At 40.5% G+C, this 23614-nt stretch overlaps 1 protein-coding gene across 1 annotated transcript; it reads left to right on the top strand.

Annotated features, from left to right (window-relative positions):
- Positions 1-48: 48 nt before the first annotated feature.
- On the top strand, positions 49-20325 carry Hoatz (HOATZ cilia and flagella associated protein). The gene is made up of 6 exons (XM_085844642.1): positions 49-332; positions 981-1019; positions 1753-1823; positions 15373-15432; positions 17950-18002; positions 20108-20325. The coding sequence occupies exons 1-6, from the start codon at positions 107-109 to the stop codon at positions 20163-20165; spliced, it is 507 nt and encodes a 168-aa protein (XP_085700768.1). The 5' UTR covers positions 49-106; the 3' UTR covers positions 20166-20325.
- The last annotated feature ends 3289 nt before the right edge of the window (positions 20326-23614 follow it).

Below are 23614 nucleotides of genomic sequence, written 5' to 3'. Positions count from 1 at the left end.
TCCTACGGAAGAAGAAACACAGGCATTCCGGTGGTGGCAGTTACCAACAGGACGGTTCTCCGGTGGGGGCAGGGCGCCAGAGCTGAGGAAAGCGTCCTGAGTCACCATGGAAACGGGGCCCAGAGGCTGTCCTAGCGGGAGGAAGGAATCCCAGGAAATCTGCTCCCCTGGATTACTGGTGTTCACCGGCTGCTCTGAGCAGGATGCCAACTTGGCTAAGCAGTTTTGGCTCGGGGCGTCCATGTACCCCACTACCGAATCTCAGCTCGTGCTGACCCGAGGCAGCAGTCAGAGGCTACCGGTGGCGCGGAACTCTAAAGTCGTTCTGAGTGGTGAGTAGCAAGGCTACCTCCTGGAAGGGGAAACTGCCTGGCCTAATTGTCAGTCAATTGAGAAGTACAAACAAGCAGAAACAGGCAGTAATAGGTATATGCAAATACATAAACAATTCTAAAACTGCTGCAAATCTCCACTGTAAAGGATCTCATTGTTACATATAAATACATTCTAGAGCTGGAGAAATGGCTCAGCAGTTAAGAGCACTGACTGCTTTTCCAGAGGTCCTGAGTTCAATTCCCAGCAACCACATGGTGGCTCACAACCATCTGTAATGGGACCTGATGCCCTCTTCTGGTGTGTCTGAAGACAGCTACAGTGTACTCACATAAATAAAATGAAAATCTTAAAAAAAAAATTCTAAGAGTCCCTTAAATGATGGCTTTTATTTGGCAAAAATGATGGGTTAATCTAAGGAAATGGTGCTTAGATTAGGAAAGCATTTACATAAAATTGAGTTCAAATTTAAAAGCCCAAGAAAAAGTTGTTGGCAGAGTCTAATTTAGGAACCCTGTTTCCTGACTGACAAGCCTTCAGGCCAAGGATGTATAAAGGGTTCTTATTCAATATTAATAGGTATAGAAAATTAAAATACTGTTCATGTCAGCTTTTCCAATAACTTTCTCTTCATTTGTATTTCTTAGAGAAAAGTTCTGTCCAGCCCTTTCCCTTTGATCAGGACAGTAAGTACCAAGTTTTAATGCCTTTTTATAGGTAGACTCCCCAGATTATCTTAGAATTCCTAGAAGTATACATTTACATTGTGATATAACTAAGCTGCATATCCCACACCTTGCTTCAGGGCCCACATACTCACCCAGAAGATAACTTTCTGACTCTACAGACACTTTCTCCCCAGCATCCCTGACCCCACAGGCACTTTCTCTCCAGCATCCCTGACCCCCACAGGCACTTTCTCTCCAGCATCCCTGACCCCCACAGGCACTTTCTCTCCAGCATCCCTGACCCCCACAGGCACTTTCTCTCCAGCATCCCTGACCCCCACAGGCACTTTCTCTCCAGCATCCCTGGTCCCACAGGCACTTTCTCCCCAGCATCCCTGGTCCCACAGGCACTTTCTCCCCAGCATCCCTGGTCCCACAGGCACTTTCTCCCCAGCATCCCTGGTCCCACAGGCACTTTCTCCCCAGCATCCCTGACCCCCACAGGCACTTTCTCTTTTGAGGCTGTTTCTTATCTCCACTCATGATTTTACTCATCGTGTAAAGGTATGGGAGGGTTCCTGACATCATGAATAATTAATGCAGTCTTCAGTTATTTACCAATCATTATAATTTCAAGACAGTATGTATTTGTGTCCCTTCCTACTCTATTCTCCCATATCCAATTTCATGTCAAAACTGTACGAATTATGACAAAGTTATGTCAGATTAAATTTGGTTTTATTTTCTCTAGAGGATGCAATTATCTTTGCTAAAGCACAAAGGATTCAGGAATCTGAAGAGAAAGCAAAGTATCTCCAAAAGGTGAGCCAGTGCTTCATCTCTCCTGGTTCTCATCACCTTTCTCCATCACATTGATAAATATTGTTTGTTGTTGTTGAGGACATTTTATTTTTAAATGCATGTAAATAAAATGTGTTAGTTCTGCTAGCTAAGCTTTGAAAAGCCTTTTTTGTTAGAATTTTAATAAGCAGTTAGAAATTCTTGGAGCTGGAGAGGTGGTTCAATTTTTAAGAGTGCTTGTTCTCAGAGGATTCAAGTTTGGTTCCCAGTGCCCATAAAAAATGGCTCATTACTGCCTGTAACTCTAATTTTAGAGGTTCTAATACTTTTTTCTAGCCTCTGTGGGCATGAGGGACACACACACACACACACACACAGACACATCTTTTAAAAGTCAGGCTAGTAGCACAGATTTTATTCCCAGCCAGTAGAAAAGTAGAGGCAAGAGAATCAAAAGTTAAGGCAAAGTGCTGGGAGAGTGGTCAATGACTAAGGGTGCTTGCTCTGCAAGGACGGGACCTGTGTTAAAATAATCTCCAGGACTCTTTAAAGAAAAAGGAAAAGAAAAGAAAAGATATAGATGCATGCCACTGAAACTCCAGTGCTGTGGGGGATGGAGACGGGGAGATGGCCCCAGCCTAGCTCCAGGTTCAAAGAAATATGCTATTTCAAGGGAAGAAGGCAGAGTGACAAAGCAAGACAACCAATGTTCTCTTCTGGCCTTTACATGCAAAGGGTACACAGGCTAGCACATCGTGCATCTCTCTCTCTCTCTCTCTCTCTCTCTCTCTCTCTCTCTCTCTCTCTTACACACATACATACACACAGGCACACAGGCATGCATGCATGCATGCATACACACCAAAGATGTGAATTTAAAAACACATAGCAAGGATACTTAATTTACAAATGTCAAAAAACTCAAGGCTAAGTGGAGATATAGAGTTAGTTCAAGGCCTGCTTGGGAAACTTGGTGATACTGTTTTATAATTTTAATTAAGTTTAAAAGAGGGCTGGAGATAACTCAGTGATAGGGCTCTTATCTAGCACATGGAAGGCCCTGGGGTGTGGAAAGAAAGAAAGAAAGAAAGAAAGAAAGAAAGAAAGAAAGAAAGAAAGAAAGAAAGAAAGAAAGAAAGAAAGAAAGAAAGAGAGAGAGAGAGAGAGAGAGAAAGAGAGAAAGAGAGAAAGAGAGAAAGAGAGAAAGAGAGAAAGAGAGAAAGAGAGAAAGAGAAAGAGAAAAGAAAGAAGAAAAGAAAACTATAGTCTATTAAACTTTGGCTATTCTCAGTCTCTGCCAAAGCTCACAGGAACATCAAAAACAGAAATCAACAGACTCACTTTTCAAAAAAGCTTCAAAACATACACAATAGTCTACAAACAAAAATACTTTTAAATGGTAAAGTTGTTGTCTTATTAGGTCAAAACCAAGTGTCTGTCATCTGGCCCTGTTTTGACTAAAAGCTGAGAGTAAACACATGGGTGTCTGGAAGTCTCTCTTTGGCAGCCACATGATGCAACTAGAACTTCTAACTCTGCAGTTAACGCTATGATTAATAGCACCACTTTGCTTGGTTCATGGATAACCTCTATTCCAGTAACTGTTCCTCGACCATCAAGGCAGAGAGAGAATGACTATTTTGGCCTAATGTGTTTAATCACTGAACATATTGGCAAACTCTAAAGGACATACTGGGAATTCTGCATAAATTACAGATTAATTCACGTGACTCTTCAGGCCACAACAATTCACTTTAAAGACTATTGGTGATTATCAAACAAATTAAGTGATTAAAATAATTAGCATTACCTCTCTTTTTAGAATATTATGTACCAGACCCTATATCAAACACTCCCCCCAAAAGGAATATTATACACTCTATATTTATACAATAATCTCATACGTTTTTAAAAAGAATATCTGCATGTGAGAGAGTGCATGTGGGCACATCTCCCACTGCAGGCATGTCAAGGCTACGAGACAATTTTTAGGAGTTAGTTCTTAGCTTTAACCTTGTTGAAAGTCTTTCTTCTTTCTGTTGCTGGCTGTTCAGGCCAGCTGGCTGGTGAGTTTCCTGAAGATTCTGTCTCTGCCTCCTCCTAGCTGTGATTTCAGATAGGTACCACTACATTTGGCCTGGAACATGAGCTCCAGGATCAAAGGGGTTGTCAGGCTTTCATGACTAGTGCCTTTACCCACTAAGCTATCTCTCACTCTCTATAGGCATTATTTTTTCATTTTTAAAATCACATTTATTGGTGTGCCTGTTATTAGTGTGCCTGTGTGTGCTGTAGTATATGTGTGTAAGTTAGAGAACAGACAACTTGTGGGAGTGGGTTATTTCCTTCTACCATGTAGGTGCCTGGGATCAAACACAGGTCATTAGGCTTTGGGGAAAGTGCCTTTACTCAATGGGCCATCTTTCTGCTCCTTTGATAGGGAATTTTTAAGCCTAATTTTCATTAGAGCCAGGAGTGTAGCTCAGTGAGAGAACTTACTTGCCTAGCATGCATGAAACCATAGATTTAGTTCATATCTCTTTCTGTCTCTGTCTCTGTCTCTGTCTCTCTCTCTCTCTCTCTCTCTCTCTGTCTCTCTGTCTCTGTCTCTGTCTCTCTCTCTCTCACACACACACACACACCCCTTTGAGCCAGGAATGATGAATCATCCTTATAATCCCAACAGTTGGGAGGCTCAGGTAGAAAAAGACTCGTTATTTGAGGTCAGCCTGAACTGGAGTGATTTCAGGACATTCATCAGGAATTCAATTTTCATTGTGCTTCATTTTGGGAAAAAGTTAGAAATAAAGATTAAAGACAGACTTAATAACCAATTTTATCAGCTTTTTTTCAAACTGTAAGAATGATGTTACTTACAGAGAACTGTAATATTATAGACAAGACATAACTAATTTAGACCAGATATAAGTAGCCATAGAACAGGCTTCCATGTCTTTTGTCCTTTAACTTCTTAACTACTCAGTTCCACGTACTTATTGAAAGCCAACTTAGTACCTGTAGTGCATTAGATGCTGGACTGCAAAGAAAGGACAGGAAGCAGCCAACGATTATGATGTATCCTTATGGTAGATATATGTCTATGACATTACAAGAAAACATTAAACTGGGCATAGAAGTATGCCCTTTAATCCCACCATTTAGGAGGTTTCAGGGAGCAGATGAAGTTCCCAGTAAATTATTTGATATGAGAGCAGACATGTCAAGGACCTCAATGCCTCAGACCCATGGGAATAGCAAAGCCTTCCCCTGGTCCTTGTTGGCAGGGTGTCGAGAAAGTATGGCTCATTGATTCCTCCTCCTGCATGTTTACAGCCTGAGACTTCTTCCCTAAGTAGATCTCCCTACCAAGATTAGCTAGACCTGACTCCTTGTTTGGGTTTACATAATAACCCTCCCTCCTCGTTCAGTGTTCAGCCATATAAAATAAGCTGAGTTTCTCTGCTGCTGCGTCTCTTCTAGAGTGCCCACCCCATCTGATACAAGGCCACTCCCAACCCCCTGCTGGCCGTGTGTGTGTTTTCTGCATTCCCTGTAGCTCCAGTCTTGTTTCCAGGACTCAGATACATGGATCACTTCAGGAGGTGGAGGAAGTTAGTTCATGAGTTATGGTCAATCAGCCTGAACTATATAGTAAATCATTATTTAAAAAAAAAAAAAAAACTACCAGGTGTGATGGAACATGTCCTTAACAGCTATACTTGGGAGGCAGAAACAGGCAGTTATCCATAAATTCAGGCCATCCTAGTCTACATAGCTAGCTCCCAGCTACACAGTGAGATCCTGTATCACAGACAGCAACAGGAACATAAAATCCCACTGACGGTCAAAGCAAAGGTTAAGAACTGAAGAAACCTTCCCAACCCACTGAGTTTTGAAGATTGTTTCTTCAGTCTGCAGTACACTTTCTTGTCATTAAAATGCCTTCCTCATCTGCCTTCAAGGCCTGGCTCCCATAATATCTTCTGAAAGGCTTTCCCAGGGGTTACCTAGGAAGTGGCTGAGTGACCAGCTGCCTTCTCGGTACAGTCAGAAACGGTCTCCCAGAGTGCTGCTCAGAGGCTCTCATCTGTACTTCCAGTAATTACCCATGCTTCTCTGTCCTGCTAGATTGTAGGTATAGCTTTAGAGATCACAGGCTGGGTCAGAAGCCTAACTCAGCCTTTTACTGCTTATGTGACTTTGAGCAATGTATTTGAACTCTTTCATAATCAATTTCATCAAACAGTAAAGAAGAAATTATTTTTTTAAAATACCCACCTCATAGAATTGATATACTCTATATAAAGCACCTGGCCACAGTTTACCCTCCATAATTGTCACTTGTAAAAGGTAGTAGTAGTCATGTCTCATTTGCTTAACCCAGTGTCTTTCTGGATATTGAAATTCAGACATTTGTCCATTAGCCCTTGAACATATAATCTGCATAATTAATTTAATTACTGGCTAAATGACTGCATATACAGTGTTGTTTGCTGTTGTTGTTAGCATTGGTACATTTTGTTATTCTTGTTTTGAGGTCCTGGAGGTTGAACACAGGGCCCCATGTATGTGACACAGGGCCACAGCTATGCTCACTGTCATGCTATCAGCTGTGCAGTGGACCAAGTTTAGTCCTTTCCATATAGACTCATATGGAAACTTTTCTGGGTTGAAAACTTTTTGCAAGAATCCTTCCAAATGAACTGACACATCTCCTGTCTTGTCAGTTTTGCTTTAATCTCATAGGTCTCAATACCAGGGGAGAGAATGTGGCACCATTAAATATTAGAACAGAATCTAGTTTGGGACACTGCTACTTTTCTGAGTCCACCTTACCCTCTCTGCACTGTTGATGCCACATCTATAACTTGTGGTTTAAGGGTAGAAAATGAATGGGAGAAGAGATGTATGAGGATTTTGCTAATGAAATATTTACAATATCTATTTAATTGAATTTTCCACATTGTGAACATACACATCTCTCTGAAAGTGGCTTTACTGCCCTCTTTCCCAACAGATATTGATTCTTTTCAATGGCCAAGTTTTTAAACTTTAATGTTACTCTCCATTTTAAAATATTTTCCAGGTATACATTATAAATGCTTTTTGTTAGTGGGCAAAATGCTATTAATCACAACTACTATTTCAGTGATGGATATCAATGGCAGGAAATCAAAAACAATTGAGTATGTCAAGATTAAATAGCTTACTGTATCCATAAAGGAAGCCTTACAGCACTATACTGGACCATTATTTTTCCTTTGAGAATTTTAAGTAGTCTGAAAACATTATAATAAATGAATAGTCAGCTAATTCTTTGAAATCATAAAACTAATTTGCTTTCTAGTTCTGTCACCTTAAGAAAGCTCTTTAGCTGATTATCTCTTTATAAAAAGAATTATAAGTAATTTATTTGCTAGGAAAGTGAAGAAGAGGTCAGAACAATATTTCAGGGCACATATATAGAAGGTGCATTGGGAGTGTGCATGTATCTACAAGCAGTTCTAACAGGAGAGAATGCAAACCAAAGGTTTTTAAGAGGATAATGTGTTCACCTCCTGTAGTACACCATCTAGACAGGCTCTTCACTGGGAATGGGCTTTCAGTTACACATCCTATGCAGTCAATACTGACCATCCCTAACTCTCCCCAGAAGTCTGTTACACGGTCCTTGCTTGAGCCAGAAGCCAGTTATATCATGATGGCCTTACTCTTAGCACCTGAGAAGGCTCCTGTTTCCTAGGCCTCATGATGGGAGATGGAAAATGTTTAACATCGTTGTCTAACATCCTACACTTCCATAGCAATAAACAGGACACTTAGAATCATTACATCAGCTTCAAAGAGGCAATGAAAGATAACAACATGTCTTATCTTATAGATGCTGCTGGGCCATTCTGATAGAAGAAAATCCTTGCATGTGTCAGAGTCATGAGAATGGGCTCCCCAGATAAACCTAGAGGGTCCTAGTAGTAGTGTCACCTGACCTAATGTAAAATGATATCTATGAAATTCTTTTTCTACCATTAAATGAAGACAATAGGATGTGCTGGATTCCTTCTCAATAACAAAACATATTTTGTTAGTCACATTTTGCTCTTCCTGTTTCATCCCAGCATACAACTAGAACATAAATAAAAGCAGATTGCATTGCATGTCCATCAAATGTTTTGGAAGCAAATAGTGAAAGACTAGTACATTCTTCTCATTTTATATTATCTTTAATATCACATTGTTATTAAAATTATTCAGAATAGGCTGGAGGGCTGGCTCGGTGGTTAAGAGCACTGACTGCTCTTCCAGAGGTCCTGAGTTCAATTCCCAGAAACCATATGGTGGCTCACAACCATCTGTAATGGGATCTGATGCCCTCTTCTGGTGTGTTGGAAGATAGCTACAGTGTATTCACATACATAAAATTAAAAAAAATCTTTTAAAAATTTATTCAGAATTAGGGAAACTTTGGGGGTGACAAAAGTTACCTCAGTCTTCCTGTACCATCTAGAGTCCATGAAACCACATTTGGAAAAAGAAACAGCTGTGTGGTCAAATATCTGCATGCATTTGCCCCATAAAAATCCATCCCTAGAATTATGTAGGGCTTTTGCTCAAATGCAGCTCTTTCCCTCTTTTCAAAGATTTTTGTTTCCCATGCACTTCACCAGAAGAACAAAGTGAAAACATTTTAAACTATTAGGTAAAGTCTCATATTAACCATCTCTTAGAAAATATAAATAAATAAACCTACTGTGTGTAAAATGGTGTAAAAAGGACATTTTTAAATGAATGAATCATTTGAAGATATACATAAAGCAGTTTTAATTTTTGAGTTGTCAAACATGTAAATCTCAGGCTGAGCACATCATGATCCTCTGCCTTCATGTGTCAGCTCACACTGTCACAAGCATTATTATGTGTGTTCACACTCATGCTATAAGCATATATACACAGGTATGTAGATATGGATACAGAGAATGTGTGTGCCCCTGTATGTATAACTTTGAGACTTTAAATAGCGTCCATGTACTGAAGTGTTGCCTAATGTCACTAAGTGAAAACAACCGTGATGTGACTTATGTAAAAGATGTACATATCATATGAGCCTTGCTCGGGCCTGAGTTACCATGCTATTGGCTATAAGTTCTATGTCAATAAATCAAGAGTATATTTTAAAACAGAAACACACATAAAACATGTATCGTTCCAAGGATGAAATTCTGTAACCAAAGGCTACCAGAGACCTAAGAGCAATAGCTTCCTAGTCATTAATTCATGGTTTGCAATGACTTTCTAGAACATAACTAATGCAAATAATAATGATAAAGTACACTACTAGAATAGGTCGAATCATAGTTTAAATTTACAAAGGTATCTTCCTCTTACCATACCTCCCCACATCACCTTACCCCAGCTACCCCTTAGTGTAGCTTGTGCCGTGGCCATTTGAACCACTTGCACTTCCAAGAACCCACCAAAGATAAAAGGTAGCTCTTGGCTATGGCAAGAGTGTTTTCTATATTGTGGGTCACTGAGGTTTCTATTGGCAAATTGCCTACTAGACATAGATGTTGGTGTGGGCGATGATACTTGTCTGTATGTCTTGAATTGGGCATTGTCTGGGTGTCACTCCAGATCCAGACACATGGGGACCCACACCTGAAATGAAGAATCATGGGGCTAAACTAAACTTTATAGGATGCTGTCCAGAAGCAGCCGAAATGCTGTTAGCTTAAGAGATGTAAGCAAACTAGAGATCAAAGCCAATACACAATCCCAAGCTCCAGAAGGGCCAAGCAGAGCTGCAAAAGATAGAATGAGCAATGGAAGGCAAGGTTAGGAGACTCTGCTTTGGAGACTTGTTCAAGATTTATTCAAAACATATTACTTGTGTCAGGCATTGTGCTAGACTCTACAAGTAGAAATTAACAACACAAAATATGTTGTAAAGATACAAACTTAGTCCTTGCATGAAACTTTCAGTCTAATCAGAGAGAGAAAGAGAGGTGATATTAAACCAGCCTTTTAAAAACACACACACATACCATGTTCACCCTTCATTCATGTGTGTGTGTGTCTGTCTGTCTGTGTGTGTGTCTCTGTGTGTGTGTATGTGTGTGTGTCTGTGTGTGTGTATGTGTGTAATTGGTTTGAGGTCAGGGAGGGACATGAGACACAGCTTAACTCTGTGGCCCAAGATGGTCTGGAACTTACAGCAATCCTCCTGCCTCAGCTTCCTTATTGATAGTTACAGACATGAACCACCATAACTGGCTGTGAGTGAAAGTTTTAAAATAAGAAATATTTTCTTCAGACTATTATTATTGATTTTCTATTCATATATATATATAACATAACTAAAAATAAATATGTACCAGAGCCAGTAAAAATATTTTTCCTCACTAACAAAAAAAAAAAAAAAACCATACTTAATTGAAATCTACATTCTTTTTCAAGTCTATATTTAAAGTATTTTTGTATTGATTCTCTCTTATGGAATGACTGGTAAGTTTCTTCATTCTAATAAATTGCTATTTTAAAAATGAAGCTTATATATGTCAGAGCAGGGAAACTGAGCCAAGATCAAGCAATTTCCAAGAAGTACGGAATGGTCTTAGCTCGGCATCTTTCCCCTGCAAGTCAGCATTCTGGCTTCCTCTGATGAATAACCCTCTATCACGATCCATCCATTCCCATAGATCACTGCAGTTAGTTCTGTTTCCAAAATTCAGCTTGCTTCTAGAGAAAGACCCTTCACTGATTATTCTGCTGGTCTCTTAAAGACACAGTAGATTATTTGCAAGCCAACAGTTCTGCATCTTATTATGATAGTGAATATAAATTCACACTGCGTCAAACACAGTGTCTACACAGCACATTCCAGTTGGCAGGTGCAGAGAATGGCAGGCTCACAGCAGAAGCTGAGAGGAGCATATTTACTGCCTTTTGCCATCAAGTCCAGCTATGAGGGCTCTTTCTTTCAGTCATAATTTTGCCTTAAGCCAATCACACTTACCTTCCTTAAAATTGCATTTGTAACATACAAGTGAAATTTGGTCTAACAAGGATTAAGATTCTGTGAAGAAAAGAACTGAAATTCCCTAGTTAAGTCCTGACCATAAACACAAAATTAAACATTAAATGATGGCCTCTTAAGGAAATGAAGATCATACAATATTCTTAATCTCTGTAAAACCATAGAACATTGATTCTGCTTACATAACATTCTAAATTTCCCAATTTCTGTTAATATAATCAAAACCTTATCACAAATAGCTCATTTATATTAACCAGGACCTTAGAAAGCTTGCAGTTTGTAAGTACCACTGTAGCTTTCACATGACATCCTTAACATTTAATCATACTTTTGCCAAGTACCATGTGTAAGTAAATTAATTTTGACCAAGGATGACTGCAGACTGGATTAGATGGCCCTGACGTCTAAGCCCACCACACACACCACAGCATAAATTTCTCTGTGCTAACAGAAATGATCCTCTTCGCAATAGTTGATACTGATTCTTCTTTATTGAAAGGAAGACTGAAGAGCATCCCTCCCTCCCTCCCTCCCATGTGCCCCCATCCCTCCCTCCCGTGTGCCCCTATCCCTCCCTCCCATGTGCCCCCATACCTCCCTACCACGTGCCCCCAACCATCCCTCCCTCCCATGTGCCCCCTACCATCCCTCCCTCCCACGTGCCCCCATCCCTCTCTCCCACGTGCCCCCACCATCCCTCTTTCAAAAGCGCTAGCACCTGCCTGGAGCAGCAGAAGCATGGAGTGTGGAACTAACTAGAACTAGAAACAAGTTCGGATCCTGTGCTTTGCTGGTCACTGCTTGGTTTAGTGACCCTGAGCAAGGATGTCTATTTTTCTGTGTAAGGAATAACAAGTGTTGTGAAATTAAACTGTCACACAGCCTGATGCCTGGAGGTTACTCTGTGAAAACGTGTTTCAAGCCCTCTCTGCTCTTCTCCTTTTCCCCTCCCATTCTTTATATTTTGACAGGATTAAAAGAAACTTTTTAGCTGGGCGTGGTGGCTCACACCTTTAATCCCAGCACTCAGGAGGCAGAGGCAGGTGGATTTCTGAGTTCGAGGCGCCAGCCTGGTCTACAAAGTGAGTTCCAGGACAGCCAGGGCTACACAAAGAAACCCTGTCTCGAAAAACAAAAAACAAAAAACAAAAACAAAACAAAAAAAAAGAAACTTTTTTTCTCTCATAATAATGATGTTTAATAGCTACAACTCATTAAGTGCCCAGTATTTGCCATTCATTATATTAAACATTTTTTTTTTATCCAGCTTTCACAACTTTCCTCAGAGAAGAGAAATAAGATTCAGGAAAGTGTTCCTTGATTTATCCAAGGCAACAAACCTCTGGCCTATGTTAGTGATTATAGCTGGAGGGAGGGGAGAAGAAGTTGGAGGCCACACTTAAGATACTACCTGTCATTAATCTCAAGGCACAATCAGGACTCAAGCCCAAACACATCTGACCTCATTAACCCATGTGGCCACTTAAGTTGTCTGGCTTTGAGAAGAAGAGAGAACTAAATGCTTTAACTCCAGAGAGATACAAAAATTTATTCAGCACTCAGTGCACACTGAATTTATATATTATTATCATATTTTAACTTCATGTAATCATGTTTTGTCTCCTATTTTCTCAGGAATAGCATAAATATGAGTATATATGTGATTATCAAAAATTAATGTTTTAAATGTTAATTATGATCCCCTAGAATATTGTTTTAGGGGTTAATTACATTATCATAATGTTTTTGTAAGTATAAGCTTCCAAAAAATCACCCATCCAAACCATGGTTGAGAACGAGCTACTCATGAGGTAAATTGTAAGGCTCTCTTCTCACCACTGGACAGCATTTAGCTTTCCTGGAAGAGAGTTCTTAGAATAGGTCACAACACTTTGTTCAGAGGACACAGTTATTTACAGTAGTTTTGTTATTCATTCCCAGGAAACATGTTCAGGAAGCAGAAATCAAATCTCACTTGAAATCTTTGTGTCTGGGATTGTACATTATAAAATTAATTAGTTACTAAGATTTATTCTGATAAAAATGACCCAAAGTCTGAGAAAAGTGAATATATTTTTGTCCTGTTGTTTTAAAATCTCTCTTAAAATTCATCTTTTCATACTAGAAGCATGTGACAATTCAACTTTCCTATCATGTCCCAAGAGTTACACAAAAAAGATTTATAGTTTTGCTTGTAGGAGGATTTTACAACTAAATTTACCCACTACTTTACTTTCATTTTCTAAAACTTAGGGGTCTATACATGGCTTATATGTGTGTGTTTTACAATACAATGATTCCATCCATATACATCATGACTTGAGCAATACAAGTCAATAGAAACCCATGAAGAAAATATACTAGACATTCCTGAGCACTAAGGCAAGAAAGACGGTAAGATTCTAAAAGAGATTCACAGCGACTAAGAAAGTGGGGCGAGGAGGAGGAGCAGAGTAAGGTGCAGCGTGCTATGCAGCCAGGACCATACTGATGGTCTGTACAGATGCTGCTCTATCCCACCTTAACAGGAAATACAAAAGCATGCTTAGGTTTCAAATGTGCGTATTTTCTTACATTCCCTGTGATAAAGATGGTGCCTAGATGCTAGTTATAAAGTACAAATCTTCCAAAACATTAAAACTTTGTAGGTTCATAAGGGAAAATTGGGCTGGAGATGATGTTGCATACCTATAACTGTGACACTCAGGAAACACCTGTAAACACGAGTTCAAGGCCAACCTACTTCACATAGAGAGCTCCAGGCTGACCAGGGCTACAGAGTGAGACTCTGTCTCAAAAGGAGTTTTAAAATAATAAGTAAAAGGGAAAATTCATACAATTTAGTGCAAATCCAAAGCACCCAGTGGGCCTGGCCAAGCTGCTGATAACAGCTGCCAATCATGGGCCTCTTCTCCTCTGTGTCTCAGGGATCCTGATGTCACAAGCTTCTTCCACTGAGTCATATGGACTGGAGAATAATCCTGCAATTAGCAATGTGCAGCTCGGGTGGTTTTTGTACTCCCTGCTTCCTCTCTAAACCTCTGAATCCCTATCCCCACACATACCCAAGATCTCAGTTCTGTTCTCTCATGTTCTACTAAACCCCTCAGGACGGGCTAGAAACTATTCACTTGAGCTTTTCGCCATAAGCCCACAATCTCTTTCCAAGCCCAAACTGTGGCTTGTTCAGCCCCTAACACAGCATGTGACAGTATAAGTGCGTATCATGAGTTAAAATGCACATATTTAAGAAAAAGAATACAGAGCCATTAGTATTTCAGAATGGTATCTGACTTGGAAATCCGGTTGATAAGGACAAAATTAAAATGGGATAACACTGGAATAGGGTGGCCCCTAATCCAATATAACTGATGTTATTAGAGGGTTACCCTGATTAGCCGAGAAAAGGAAGAAGATCAGTAGGTATAGAAAACGGGATGCGATAGGGTAATGTTGGGTGAATGTGAGCAAAATTCATTATATACACGTATGAAAATATCAAAGGAACCACATTATACATAATACATGCTAATAAAAATGTTAAAATGGGCATGATAAACGAGGGATTTTTTGAAGTGAGGACAGATACACAAGGGAGAATGCCACATGGTAGCAAAGGCAGAGACCATAGTTCTTTTAGCCAAGGAATGGCATAGATGGTCAGCCGACCACCAGACCCTACGGAGAGGCCCAGAAATCAAATTCTGAGGAAGCAGGGCCTTGTAGCCTCCAGAACTGTAAGACAAAGTGTTGTTTCAAAGCAAGCAAGCAACGTGTGCCCAAGTAGGATGCACAGTACATTCAGATGGACAGACTGACAGGATTCTCTGAAAAACGAGTGTTTTATCCTCACTTTGTATTTCTTTCCTCTAGTCTCATTCTAAGCAATTGGTTTTCCCCCTGCATTTGTCTGGTCTATAATTATAAGTATCTTCATCCCTGTGCTACACGAGGTTTTATGCTTATGAAGTTGTATCTAGTATACAAATCTGATACTTAGGACAGTAAAGGAGAGGTACTGGAAAAAGCTCTGTTCTCAAGTGCAAGTAGTCTTTGTAGTAGTCCAAGAAGTCCAAGTGCTGTGCACTAGGGCGATCTCCGGTTTCCTGGCCATATCTAACTGCCATTTAGTGCCAATTACCTTTGGTGGTCAATAGCACAGATTTTTGTCTTCAAGATCTGGGGAAATCCAATCTACCATTGGACAGCTTAGGTAAATTGTTTCCTCTGCTTTCGTTTCCCTTTCTGTCAAAATGAGCAGAAAGTGTCAATTTCCTGAATTGTTAGAATCATAATGAAATGTTTTAAAGCTCTTAGGATAGGTCATATGGTAAGATCTAAATAGAAGTTGGTTGCTATGGGCAAATAAAATCTGTATACTTCGAATGAAAATAAAATAATTCTTCATAGACCTACTGTGAAAAACATATCTTAACACCCTGCTAATACCAAAAGAAAAGGGGAAATTTCACCTTTCACAGAGACAGCGTTCATTGTTCAGTCAAGAGGGTCACTTGTTTCTTTTTCTTTAAATAGGCCAAAACGCGAGATGAGATTCTCCGACTTTTAAGGAAACAAAGAGAAGAAAGGATCTCGGTAAGAAGGATGGCATGGATAGTCTGAGGAGAAGTTCAGGGGCTTGGCAGACTGGCTCTTTCAATTGACACTCTCATGCCTTGAGTCTTCTATGCATCGAAGACTGGGAAAACATGGAAACTAAATATGGACACAGAAACTGGAAGTTTGTAACTCCAGTGGCAAAAGAAAGAAGACATAACTGTCAGACAATCTGTTACTCACATAGCAGAAAGTTGGAGGCTATTAACATATGGGCTACTTCATTGCTAATGATTTCACAATGGTTGGTCTTTGTAGACCATAAATATTAAGAATCAAGTGATGACTTTGGGCCTGTCACTGGACCTTCTTTTCCTCAGGCTCCTCTCCATTTCCATCCCTGTTATTCTTTAGACAGGAACAATTATGGGTCAGAGGTGTGACTTTGGGATAGCAACCCCATCCCTCACTTGATGTCCTGTCTTCCTGCTGGAGGTGGGCTCTATAAGTTCTCTCTCCCTACTGTCTGGCATTTCATCAAAGGTCCCACCCTGTGAGTCCTGGGAGTCTCTCACCTCCCAGGTCTCTGGTGCACTCTGGGGGGTTCGCTCAACATCCTATTTCCTGAGGTTGCCTGTTTCCATTCTTTCTGCAGGCCCTCAGGGCTTCAGTCCTTTTCCCTCACCCAATACCAGATCAGGTTCCTCCCTCCCCATCCACTTTCCCTCCTAAGTCCCTCCCTCCCTCCCCATTTATGATTGCTTTCTTCTCTCTCCCAAGTGGGTCTGAGGCTTCCTCACTTGGGCACTTCAGCTTGTTGAGCCTTTTCAATTCTATGGACTGTATCTTGTGTATTCTGTATGGTGGGGTTTTTTGTTGATTTGTTTTTTTGTTCTGTTTTGTTGTTGCTGTTGTTGTTTGTTTTTTTTGTTTTTGGCTAATATCCACTTATTAGTGAGTACATACCATGCATGTCCTTTTGTGTCAGAGTTACCTCACTCAGGATGATATTTTCTAGTTCTGTCCATTTGCCTGCAAAGGTCAGGATGTCCTTGTTCTTAATAGCTGAGTAGTGTTCCACTGTGTAAATGAACCACATGTTCGTATCCATTCTTCTGTTGTGGAACATCTAGGTTGTTTCCAGCTTCTGGCTATCACAAATAAGGCCGCTATGAACATAGTGGAACATGTACTCCTGTGGCATGGTGGGGCATCTTTTGGGTATATTCCCAAGATGATATAGCTGTGTCTTCAGGTAGATCTATTTCCAATTTTCTGAGGAGCCTCCAGATTGATTTCCAGAGTGGTTGTACCACTTTGCAATCCCACCAGCAATGGAGGAGTCTCCTCTTCTCCACATCCTCCCCAACATGTGTTGTCACCTGAGGTTTTGATCTTAGCCATTCTGACTGGTATAAAGTAGAATCTCAGGGTCATTTTGATTTGCATTTCTCTGATCACTAAGGACTTTGAACATGTCTTTAGGTGCTTCTCAGCCATTCAAAATTCCTCAGTTGTGAATTCTTGGTTTAGTTCTATATCCCATTTTTTGATTGGGTTGTTTGGTTTTTTTGGCAATTAACTTCTTGAGTTCTTTATATATTTTGGATATTAGCCCTCTATAGCATGTGGGGTTAGTGAAAAAAAAATTTCCCAATCTGTAGGTGGCCAATTTGTCTTATTGACTATGTCCTTTGCCTTACAGAAGCTTTCCAGTTTTATGAGGTCCCATTTATCAATTCTTGATCTTAGAGCATGAGCCATTGGAGTTCTGTTTAGGAATTTTCCCCCTGTGCCAATGAGTTCTGAGGCTATGGAGCGCTCACAAAAAGGGATCTATCATGACTGCCCTCCAAAAGACCCAACAAGCAGCTGAAAGAGTCAGATGCAGATATTTGCACCCAACTAATGGACAGAAGCAGCTGACTCCTGTTGTTGCATTAGAGAAGGCTGAAAGAATTTGAGGAGAAGGGCAATCCTATAGGAGGACCAGCAGTCTTAATTAATCTAGACCCCCGAGATCTTTCAAACACTGGACCACCAAACAGACAGCATAAAGCAGCTGATATGAGGCCCCCAACACACATACAGTAGAGGACTTCCAGGTCTGTGTTCATTCAGAGATGATGCACCTAATCCTCAAGAGACTGGAGGCCTCAGGGAGTTTATAGGTTAGGTGGGGAGTGGGGGGCATCCATGTGGAGATGGGGTGGGGTGGGGAGGAGGTGTGGGATGTGGAGCAGTTAGAGGATGGAAGAGGAGGAGCGGGGAATGGAATATGGAGTGTAAAAAATGAATTACAAATAAAATTAAATGAAAAGAATCAAGTGACTAAATAAAACCTTTATTTAAAAAAAACTCACTAGAAACATATGCATATATGCAAATATGCATTCCTGAATGAGCCTCAAATCCTAATCGGAACATTTCTGACAGAAAACATAGTTTTCAGATGTAAGAAGCTGGTCTTTCTGGACTCTAATGATGTTTACCTTAGGCTGTTTTCAAATTAATAAATTTCAGAAGTAAACATTTTCCTTTTTTATTCTTTTCTAGAAAGAACTGATTTCATTACCTTATAAACCTAAGGACAAAGTGCCCAAATCAAAGTAAGTTTACTCCCATAAACATCATCATCTTTTTACTTAGTGTCTTTAAAAAGAACTTTTTGTTTGTCTCCTACCAACAAATTTCCTAAAAGCTCACACCACTGTGACTGTTTTCTTGCCTTAAACAAACATCGTTCTTACTGCCCTCCAGCAAGTCCATGAGATGTGTGCTCCTGTGTGGGTACCTGGGAGCCTCTGTGTGTTCTCACTGTCCTCCCTCCGGGGGGGGGGGGGGCATTCCCACCTGCCTTCACACCTCCCAGCTCCACCTTCCCAGGATCACCCCCCATCTTTAGTCCATCCTTAAGTCTTATAGATGACCAGCTCTGACCCCAGCAGTAATGTGACCACATTAGCCTGTCAGTCATGGAATAATGTTAGAATGGGACCAGGAACATATTCTAGAAGAATCTGTGGAAACTTAACAGGGCTCTGAAAAGTATTCTCTTCTCTTGCTATACTCAGAGAACAAACAGTTGCAGAAGCAATAGAATTTTGACTTCATTGATGTTGAGGCTGACTCTTTTAATGTCAGCAAACATCCTCAAAGAAGAGTGATTATGTCTACATAGATTTTTAAAAATCAATTACCTGGCTACATTTTCTACACAATGCTCCACAACGTAGTTTCTTGGCTTAAGTGTGATGACTTGACTTACTTCCTATAAGTGGAGGAAGAATGCCTAAATGGAAGATTTTTCTAACGGACCGAGATGGTAGATAAAGACTGCTGAGTAGCACAGACATGGCTAGGTGCCTCAGGCTTGCATACACTTTTACTGATCATTGTGTTGTAGATTTGCATACAAGTTCAATATTTTACAGCTTACTCAGATGGCTTTTTAGTGAATAAATGAGTTTAGTGGGATTATTTACTAGAGCAGGGGGATTTAGAGGCAGCTATACCAATTACATCCCATCCCAAATCAGCTTTTTATTACTTGTTTTTCGAGACAGGTTTCTGTATAGTCCTGGCTATCCTGGAACTTGCTCTGTAGACCAGGATGACCTCGAACTCAGAAATCTCCCTGCCCCTGCCCCTGCCCCTGCCTCTGCCCCTGCCTCTGCCTCCTGAGTGCTGAGATTAAAGGCGTACAAACATGCCTGGCTTTCCAAACAAGTTTCATTTCTCTTAAAGAATTTAACATTTGGGCCTGAAGGAGTATCCCAGAGAATCCCAGAAAGGCTTTTATAAATGTCTCCTAAAGGTCTTATGATCTTCTCCTTCCTCTAAAAGTGAATATTAATGGCCCTGTTATCATAGACCTAGCTATCTGCTGGGTAGATTATTTCATTTCCGTGATTCAGAGTCAGGGTAAAGAAGATAATTTTAAGTTTTAAATCCTCACTTAATTTTTTTATAATATATTCTCATTAATCCTGAAGCCTGGGTTTCTCCCCATCCCACAGTGGACTCTGCCTCTGGACATACTGATGCTGTGTGTACCATCCTTTGGCAACCACACATTTTGTAGAAATACACTGTAAGCTCCATGAGAAAGTGGATTAGCCAATTTAAGTGGATATTGAGATTCAGAATATATTTGATTGTTTAAAAATCTGGAATACCATATAATTAAGTATTAGCTAATCTGGAAATTAATGGCCCTAATATTGTCCATTAACTTATACAAACATTTCTTAAATCTTGTAAATACTTTTCTCTCCATCTTGTCCGTTCTGTCCAAACCTCGTACACACGGTGATGTAGTCATAATCTGTCACTCAATAGACCTTCTCAGGACACTCTGTGCCCTTCCTCGCAGACAGTGAACTCATAATGCCACGCTAACAGTGATATACTTAGCACCCGGGTGACAGTTTCGCTTTCAAGAGGACCAAGCAAAGGGAAATAGAAATCAAGGCAGTCACGAACTCTGAGGAGTTCGTAAGAGGCAATGGTTCCTCCCCGTGACATCACACTCCCAGTGTAACAACCGGATCTCTCCCATGTGTCTCATACTTGGTCACAAGCCTTAATACACATTTAGAATCCACAATGCTACCTACTGGAGAAATTCAAAAGTCATGTCCCTGCTATGTTGTAACTGTAATGACCACATTTTATTGTGGATGTAGAAACTGATTCTTTTTGTTGCCTACAGGGAAGTTTTATCAGAGTCAGGCTTAAGGGACCAAGAAGAAGTCAAAGCCTTGGAATGATTTGATTGACATATGGTATCGACTGACTGATATGTGTTCACCCTTAAAGCAAGTTATGCTTACAACAGGATCAGTAGGTTAAAGATGTGCAGATTTCCAGGAATTTGACAATTACTGAACATTCATGTTAAAATAGACTAAAATAAATTTTCAGAATTCAGACAGGTGGGTTTTGTCAGTTATTGAACATTTGTGTCTATTTATTGCATACTATTGCATTTGACATCATACCATAATCATTTTTCTCATCATAATCATCCCAAACTCCTGGTTTTTGTTTCACTTGAAGGGTGTTTCCACAATGTATATATTTTATTTGTATTATATTACAAGTTAAGCAGCTGTCTTAGTTAGGGTTTAACTGCTGTGACCAGATACCATGACAACAGCAACTTTTTTAAATTTTTTTAAAGATTTGTTTTATGTTCATGAATTTACTGTCACTTTCTTCAGACACATGAGAAGAGGGCATCAGATCCCATTACAGATGGTTATAGTCACCATGTGGTTGCTGGGATTTGAACTCAGGACCTCTGGAAGAGCAGTCAGTGCTCCTAACCACTGAGCCATCTCTCCAGTTCCCAAGGCAACTCTTATAAAGAACAACATTTAATTGGGACTGGCTTACAGATTCAGAGGTTCAATCCATTATCATGAAGGCAGAACATGGAGGCATCCCAGCAGGCATGGTTCAGGAGGAGTAGAGAATTCTACATCTTATCTGAAGTCTGCTAGCAAAATACTGGCTTCCAGGCAGCTAGGATGAGGGTCTAAAAGCCCACGTCCACAGTGACACACCTACTCCAACAAGACCACACCTACTCAAACAGGGCCACACCTTCTAATAGTGCCACTCCCTGGGCCAAGCATATACAAACCATCACAGCATCATCATCCAAAAATCTAAAATCTGACTGCTCTTCCAGAAGTTCTGAGTTCAAAAAGGAGTCGAGTATCCACAGTTCAAAGTGTTTTGAGTGCTGGTATGCTATCAGAAGTAGAAAATGTGTCTTAAGTGGACCTGAATAAATGCAGATACACTAAAAGTATCATAGAAGATACTAAGGAAATAGCTTGGTGGCCATGAGTGCTTCTCACATAAGCATGAGAATCTATGTTTGGATCCCTAGCATCTCCATAAACAGCCAGACATACAATATCAGCACCTACAATCCCAGTCTTGGGGGCAGAGACTGGAGGATCTGTAGAAGTGACATGGCTCTCACTAGCCCACCAATCTAGGCAACTGGTGAGCTCCAAATTCAGCAGAGACATAGTCTCAAAAAGTGATATGGATAGTAAAATAAACGCAAAATAAGAAGTGGAGGAAGACACCCAATGTCACCCAATGTCTGGCCTCCATACGTCATGCATAAGTACACACACACACACACACAAATGCATACATACATGTACCACACATACAAAGCACAGAAATTGTATTATAGAACATTACTTTCAGACTGTGTTATAAGATGTATAGGAAACAATTCTGGGTTTGAAATTGGATCCTATCACCAAAATATCTCATTATATATGTGTGAATATTCCAAAGTGCAAAAAAAGCATTTTAACTGATTTCTTAATTAACTTTGAGCTCATCAAGCTGAGGAATGGATCCTGGGCCAAAGAAATTTTACCAAGGAAAATGACGCATTATGAGTTTTCTTGTCAACTAGCCCTCCCACAGTGGCACACGCCTGAGTTGCCAGGAATAACAGGTAGTTCTTACCACAACAGGACCACTTAACAAAGAGTTCTAAAGCAATCTTTGGAGCTCATACAAAGGTCAGCTCAGGTTCTGACTGATCTGATTCCAGGCCACTTGAAGCACTCTGCCAATGGACTGCATCACATACCACCCTCTTGGGGACATTCATGGATCAGTAGGATATCTGAGGCCTGCTCCTCTCAGAGAGTCAGATGATGAAAGAGAATAAGTAGAACAGGAAAGGGATTTTCTGCTGTGGGCTCCAAGTCCTGGTTTATTCCATTGATTAATAACTCTCACGGCCTAGGGAAACATTCTACTTTTTTAGTAAAGAGAACTCTATTAGCATAATAAAGAATATGTATCCTGGGAGGTGGGAAGTATTGGGGTCATTACTATAAGCCACTACACTCAGTGAATTGCATCTGCTAACAAAGCCCCGATATGGACCAAAGTCAGAGTGTCAAAGGGAGAACTGAAGACACAATTATTTAAAGCAATGTGGTAGTTTCATAAGTGAAACAGATCTTGTAATATTAGAAATAAATTATTTAAGATGACAATAAGTCAAGTATAACTGCACATTTTCATACATATTTTGCCTTGGCAAACCATCACAAAACTGTTATGGCAATTATTAATGCCATCAAGAAATATAATGAATAAAATGACTTGCCAACAGCCACACAGACACCAAGGAAATGCGGCGTTTCAAGCAGACCATCAGGTGCCTGCCACTTCTGTGTCCCACCACCACAGTTGCTTTGCTGGGGTGACAGTCTAGAGAGAGTGGTTGGTGTGAGATAGTCTAACTGGAACACAGGAAAGGGTTGCCAGTGCCCACCTGTTGGTGCTGGGGTTCTGTAATCACAGAGCTTCTGCTATGTTCTCAGCTGGAGCTAAGACAGATCCATTCCTACTCCTGCTTTATCTCAGGCCTCTTTAGAACTGCAGTGTGTCAAGAGTGGGGAAGCACCTCTGCTTCGTTTCTTAAAAGATTTATTTGCATTTCATGTGTTGTGGGTATTTTCCCAGCATGTATGTATGTATGTATTGCATCACATGCAAGCCTCGTTCCTCTGGGCCAGAAGAAGACAGGAGATCCCTGGAACTGGAGTTACAGTTGATTGTGAGCCACTACCCTGTGCTGGGATTGAACCCAGTCCTATGCAAGAGTAATGACTGCTCTAACCACTGATCCATTTCTCAGGGCCCCTTCTCTGCTTTTCTGACTGCTCTGCTGAAAAGCTAGATAAACAGGAAAACAGAAGCAAACTGGGACCAAAATCCAGAAGGCGGTAACCGAGATGTGTTTTCTGCTATGCTTCGCAATACCATAGTGTACCGGAAAGTCAAAGAACTCTCAGCTTTCTACTTAATAGATTTTTGATGGGAGACTGGATCTACTGTGTGAATGTATTTGAGAACACACATGTAAACAACTACTGTGGGAGTGTAAAGAGGAGCATACACTTGGGTTGGTTATGAAAGCTTCCATAGGGAGAATAGGATCATTCTTTGCAACGGGAGTCATTTTTCTGCCCACCAAAGGCTGAACTCCACTAAACCACTCCTATCTTCCAATATGTGCCCTACACAAAGCAAAGTGGCTTTCTGGTTGAGATCTGGAATACTCTAGCTTCTGCTGGAGGTCTCCCTCAGGCCAAGTCTGAAATGCCTCTAGTCAGTAGACACACTGCCTGCCCGAGAAATCGGTTCCTCCCTCGCTCAAGTTCTT

The sequence above is a fragment of the Mus caroli genome, unplaced genomic scaffold, assembly GCF_978045245.1.
Source record: "Mus caroli unplaced genomic scaffold, Mus_caroli_1 scaffold_11, whole genome shotgun sequence".
Classification (NCBI taxonomy): Eukaryota; Metazoa; Chordata; class Mammalia; order Rodentia; family Muridae; genus Mus; species Mus caroli.
This window is presented reverse-complemented; position numbering and strand designations above follow the sequence as displayed.